At 44.5% G+C, this 6260-nt stretch overlaps 1 protein-coding gene across 1 annotated transcript in view; it reads right to left on the bottom strand.

Moving 5' to 3' along the window:
* Positions 1-197: 197 nt before the first annotated feature.
* The window catches only part of LOC115015640 (retinoic acid receptor alpha-A-like), a 59485-nt gene continuing 53422 nt past the window's right edge, over positions 198-6260 (bottom strand). The window contains exons 9-10 of the mRNA XM_029443125.1: positions 5916-6132; positions 198-3403 (exon numbers count right to left, since the gene is read on the bottom strand). Of these exons, the coding sequence (XP_029298985.1) occupies positions 6006-6132 (127 nt within the window). The 3' untranslated portion in view covers positions 198-3403; positions 5916-6005. The remainder of the gene's footprint in view (positions 3404-5915; positions 6133-6260) is intronic.

Here is a 6260-nt window from a genome sequence, read left to right as displayed (position 1 = left end):
TCGTGTGGGTTTCCCCCGCGCCCCCCACACTTAAGCCCCGCCCCTTTGTGGAGGCGTCACAGCAAAGAGGAGCGTCACAGATTTCATCTTAAAGCCTGAATCTGAATGTAGAACGTATGATTACTACACACCTTCCCTGTACGTCAGGCGCCATCATCTGGGTGTAAATGTTGTATTATTAATGCGCACACAAGTACTTTAAAATAAATATATTTTATTACTTTGCCAGGACAGTTCATGGTAAAGTTTAACAGTATATGAACATAAAAAGCATATGTTAATGTACAAACAAAGACAATATTTAAAATGGAGAGCTGAAACAGACTGAAGCTGAAACCTCAGAGCAGCTGAGTTCGACTTCACCCAATGGGAAGGCAGCAGGGCAACAAGCCCCGCCCCTCCCACCCTCATGCCCAGCCAGACGTGACCATCACGTCTCATATTAACACGACTGTACAACACTGCGTGTGATTGGTGGTGAGGTTCTCTGATGCTGAAAAAAGGCGACTGTGTTTGTGAAGACGAACACCTCGAGGACGACAACAGAGCTGCAGGTCGATGATTCTGAGGTTCACGTGTTGGTGAGCGGTTGTGTCCGGGGTCAGACCGACGCGTGGGGCTGAAACTGACTGTTGAGACCAGTAACGACACGGTTTTGTGTTTTCTATTGTTCAGAGTAATTAAAAATGATGAGTCAGATGTTGAGACTTTTCTACAAAGAATTAGTGTCAAGAACAAATTGGTGACGGTTACATCAGAATAAATTCAGTTTATTAAACGGTAGCTGCAGTTTGTCTGTTTAACGAGCCGCTAAAAATATGTAGCATGATATAAAATTGCTAATTCGGATTAATAATAAAGTCAGAATAACATAACAGTTTTATTATTCCTCTTACTCTGCCAGCTGTCCTGCAGCATGTGAGGAATTTAAAAGCTCAAATTTAAAAAGAGAATTCACCCAAAACTCTTAAAAAAAGATTTTTAGACTTTGATTTGTTGGATTATTATATCGTTAGCTAAACGGCAGAATGTGAGCAATGTTCCAGCTGCAATGTGTTCGCATGCAGTCGCCTATTTTACAATAACTATAAACATAAGCGTTTACTCAGTCGTGTTTTATCTGTGTTGCTAGTTAGCTTGTCGCTAGTTAGCGTGTTGCTAGTTAGCGTGTTGCTAGTTAGCGTGTTGCTAAAGGTGTCTGCTGCTGATGAGCAGCTCGTGCACACCGAGAGTTTGATGAAAGGGCTTTAAAACCAAAACAAAGCTCTGAAAGAGTTTAAAATGCTCCGTGTGCTGCAGAGTTGGGTGAGAAGCTTTAAGATATTCCTTTTGGAGGGTGGTTGTTTGGGTGTAGTTGAAAGGCATGCTGGGAAGCCTAACAACCGAGACAGTTTGACTCTTAAAGAAACACGTAACTCTCAGACTGATTAAATCCCAAAGCGTCCGTCAGTTATCTGAAGCCCTTATCGGTCGAACCCTCGTTCATGAGTTGAACTGTTCACCAACTAGCTGTCGATTGATTGGGTTTGATTGACGACAGCTGATTGGCTTCCTGGCTCAGGCGGGGGAGGGGGCAGCTCTGTTGTTTGACATGAAACAAAACGTGTCAGCGCTGAGGTTTCACCCACCCCCCTCTTCCTCATTGTCCCAAATGAAACACGTGTTGCGTGGAGTCGGAGCGGGAACATCAGCCGCCACCTTCCACTTCCTTTACGCCTCCTTTTTTGTTTTTTTACACTTGGATGTGAGTTGATGTTTCCCAAGGACGAATAGAACAGAGCGTCTTTTCCACAGAGCTGCCAATTGGAATGCAAAGCACACACCATTTATATAACATCTCCGCAGTGAGCTAGATAGTAGAGTATTACAGTTACGTCGGTACAACATTCAACAGAGAGGAACGGGAGTAATTCAGCATCGTGAAGTTGTTTCCTGCAGGAACAGAGAACAGTCCCCGGTGCTGGTCCGGCGCCTGAGGGCCGTCCTCACGCATCGGGGGGGGGACGTGGACATTCTTCGGCTGTGAAGGTTTTCCAGCTTCAAAAAACAAAAATAAAACACCAAGATGCTCCCTTCATCTCTCACCAGGAGAGCGAGACAGAGAGAACCAAGGGAGAGCATTTCCTATGTTACATTGAGAAGTATCCTTAACACTGCATTTCATTCTTCTGACAGACGTCATGACATCACATTCAAACACGTTAAAACAAAACTGCTCTGGTTTCCCTTATGATATGTATTTCTTAGCAGGGATGGTATGCAGATGGTTTATTATGTGCTGCTGCGACCCAGAACCCGTCACTGCCCTCAAGGCTCGTCGTACTTTAATGAAGGACTCGTGTCGTCACTGCGACAGTTTCACTTTCTCTGCGAACATATTTGTGCCAGACTTTGAATCTGTGTTTCAGGAACTTATTTATGTTCCTATGTTTGAAGGTCAAGAACAAACCTCCCTTGTTCTCTACGAACACTTTACTGTGTAAGCATTAAAACTGAGGTACATGCATATTTCAAATGTCGTTTAACATTAATGGAATGTGACACGTTGTCTTGATCATCTGAGGAAGACGCTGCACGAGGTCGAGAATGTACATCCTGTCACGTCGCGTCAATGTTCTGAGCTCATGTCATTCAATTCAGTTTCACACCTGTATAAACAAAGTCAATGCAAATTCAAACCTTCATACGCTCGAAATGACAAAACGTATTATTTTAAATTCAAATTCAAGACCTTCTGGCACAAATATCTGTTCCAAACCTTCACAAGTGTTCAACACCGACTCATCGTTTCCAAAGCTGGTCAGTATTAATATTCTCTGTAACCTTTGTGCTTGATTTCTTTAAAGCTGAACTTGCTGTGAGTCTTCGTATAGTTCAGTCCTGCGGCGACATTTCAAAGCTTCCACGTGTGTAAGTGCTACAGTTAGTTTGTCCTGGACGTGAGCGGCCGTTCAGCAGCAGCATCGCGAGGGATCTGGGTCCTACAAGAGGATATAATGGAGTTTATTTCTTATTGTTCAGTATCAAGTGTGACCTCAGCTGAAGAGAAAAAGCAGCTTTCTGGGATCATCTTCTAATTTCATCTGATGCAAGACACACCGCCTACTTCCCCGCCAACGAGATTAAGAGCTCAGTTGGATCTACCGTCCAAAGAGAAGCTTTACTCGACTGCACTTCTCAGGGGGTCGAGAGGTCGCCAGGAATCTCCTTTTGCATCATTAAATGTAGCTTAGACTGTCAAGTCTGAAGAGCAAGGCGAACGTTGGGAGAGGGTTTGTGGATCCCGCCCCGCTGTGTGCTTTCTACATTAGTGTACAATCGTCTCGAGCCACAGGGTCCGGTTATCAGTGTGTTTGAAGGATTGCATTGCACCCCGTCTTTCCCCGTTTCTAACAAGACACTTCTGAAAAGGGAGAGAAAAGCGGGTTGAGGAGCTCTGCTCATAAGGCCATAGCAGAGCCCACGTGCGTTTGTAGAGCCCGGTAGTACATGCTGTTAGCGGTAGATACACACTCATTAGGCTGACATTCAGGCGACTTAAAAAAAGAAGAAGAACAAAGCTGGTTGTGATCACACAGAAAGAAGCACTGCTGGTTAACACGGAGATCATTTAAAGGGAGTGACTTAAAGCAACAGAACAGCTACAGAGAAACTACTTTATTACTTTATTGTAGTTCTGGTCACGACAGGTTTGTGGTACCAGTGTTCTACACGCCTTTACTGAGAGATGGAACATGTTGAAGTCTCTAACAATCATTTCCTTTGCTTTTAGTCTGATATAAATAGTTTTCTCTTTTTCTTTTCGTTTGTTGTTGTAATTCTCATTTCAGCCACAAGAGGCTGAAGTGCAACACAACCCCAGATTATAAAGAGGATTAAAAGCTTCTTGTTTTCTTGCACTTTTTCAACATTCTCAAAACACAAAGTACATTTATTGTGTCATCAAGTTACGTGACATTACTGTCATGTCTAGTTCTCTTATTACAGTATTTAATTCCACTGTACAGGATTTAAACGTTTACATCTTATTCTATATATATATATATATATATATATATATATATATATATATATATTTGACTTATTACTGCATTTTGCTTGCACTATTTGCTTTGCGTGCCTCAGGTATATGTTACATGCTGCACTGTTGCAGGAGCCTGGGGCTTAAAATAAAGGGTTAGGGTTAGGGTTAGGGTTAGGCATCTTGAATCCTCTTTATAACATGAGGTCGTGGTGCACTTCCACCTCTGGTGGCCGACATGAGTATTACAACAACAGACACAAAAATGAAGGAAGATCATCCTGGCAAAACCTTTTCTGCACCGCAGGAGATAAAACTAAAACTATTCAGATCAGACTTAGAAAGTGCTGCTAAACTCATAAGTAATACAACTCTTGTTAGCACTCTGCTACGCAGCGGTGTTTGTTCTGGTATGACTGTTAGCTTATGCTAGCTAATGTTAGCTAACGTTTTGAGTCAGTACACGATGTACAGCAGGAAGCCTAACGTGACGCCAGACACGCTCCTCGTAGAGTAACAATCAGCGTGACACCACAGAGACACAGATTTATTTTTAGGGTGGACAAATTGTGGCATAACATTAGTTTGTTAAACTTGTTAAACCTCTTAACTGACCAGACGATGATAATAAAGTGCGACACAGTTTAAGTTGAATCATGGTCCAGTTAAAGTAAAAGGTAACAGGGAGACGGTCCTGTGTGATCACAGCCTGCCGCAGGAACATCTCTGGCATCTCTCAGCGACCTCATTTCACCATTTTGTTGTGACAGTGAGGTAAAGTGATTTACTGAGCAGACGAGTTAATTTCATAGACTGGCTTATTGTAAATCTAATCTGGTTCATGTCCAGACTGAGAGTTAAACAGACGAGTCAAGCTGATGAGTGCGTATCGAAGGCTTCTGCTGTTGGGCTCCTCTCCTTTGAGGACTCGGAGAGAAGCTTTGCATTCTGGCGGTGTGGATGTACACTCATTCATGAAGTGTTAGAAAAGACAAAAACAGTTTTTAAATATAGGAACAAATATAAAATATTAGACTTCCATAATGTCTATATGCAATAACATTCTAGATAACTTTTCGAAGGACTTACGATTAGTCCCGCTTTAAACCTTGATGTATCGCCTCAAAGATAATATTTAAGACAATGATAAAAAGCACCACAAAATTCATCATAGAAACAGAGTTCTAACCATACAATGGTATGTACAATGTACGTATGCAACAATACGAGAGATGAGAGGAGAGCAAGAGAGAGACAGACAGAGAGAGAGACAGAGAGGGAGAGACAGAGAGGGAGAGACAGAGAGGGAGAGAGAGAGACAGAGAGGGAGGGAGACAGACAGAGACAGAGAGAGACAGAGAGGGAGAGAGGGAGAGAGAGAGAGAGAGACAGAGACAGAGACAGAGAGAGAGAGACAGAGACAGAGAGACAGAGAGGGAGGGAGACAGACAGAGACAGAGAGAGAGACAGAGAGGGAGAGAGGGAGAGAGAGAGAGAGAGACAGAGAGAGAGACAGAGAGGGAGGGAGACAGACAGAGACAGAGAGAGAGACAGAGAGGGAGAGAGGGAGAGAGAGAGAGAGAGACAGAGACAGAGACAGAGAGAGAGAGAGACAGAGAGGGAGGGAGAGAGGGAGTAAAACCACTTATCAAACTCCCGTCATGCAGATAAGAATTTACACAGGAGACCTGAGGAGTATCATCTCTGGCGGTGTGCGAGGGCCACGCCCTTCCTGTCACAGTCCCCGTGCCAGAGACACCGCGCCAAATAAGAGCTCAATTCACAATTATACACCAAGCACTGATCCTTTGAGGCCTCCGTGTTGACGTTTTCTTTTTAAAGAGGGAATTTTAGGGGAGAAAAATCGGACGAGGGAATAAAGATAACGTAATACCAAGCAAAGGAGTCGGGTAGAGGGGTTACAGGGGGCGGCGCCTTGCCTGGCTGTTCCTTTATTGTGCAAAGGAATGTCAGAACGAGCCTCTTAGGGCTCGACGCTGGGCGGTGTGGCCGCAGCCTCCTCGGTGTCCAACGGCTCCGGCGACTCAGCGGCAGCGCCGTCCTCGTCGGGGCTGCCCTTACTGCTAGGGCTGGCCCCCGCCTCCGCCGAAGTGCGGCTACTGCTGCTAGTGCTGCTGTCGCTACTGCTGCTGCTACTGCTACTACTGCTCTTGCTGCTGCACTTGCTGCTGCTCTTCCCGCTGCTCTTGCTACTGCTCTTCCCGCTGCTTTTGCCGCT

This window comes from Cottoperca gobio, chromosome 11, assembly GCF_900634415.1.
Source record: "Cottoperca gobio chromosome 11, fCotGob3.1, whole genome shotgun sequence".
In the NCBI taxonomy this organism is placed as follows: Eukaryota; Metazoa; Chordata; class Actinopteri; order Perciformes; family Bovichtidae; genus Cottoperca; species Cottoperca gobio.
The sequence above is the reverse complement of the archived record's forward strand: the minus strand, read 5'-3'. Positions and strand labels throughout refer to the sequence as shown.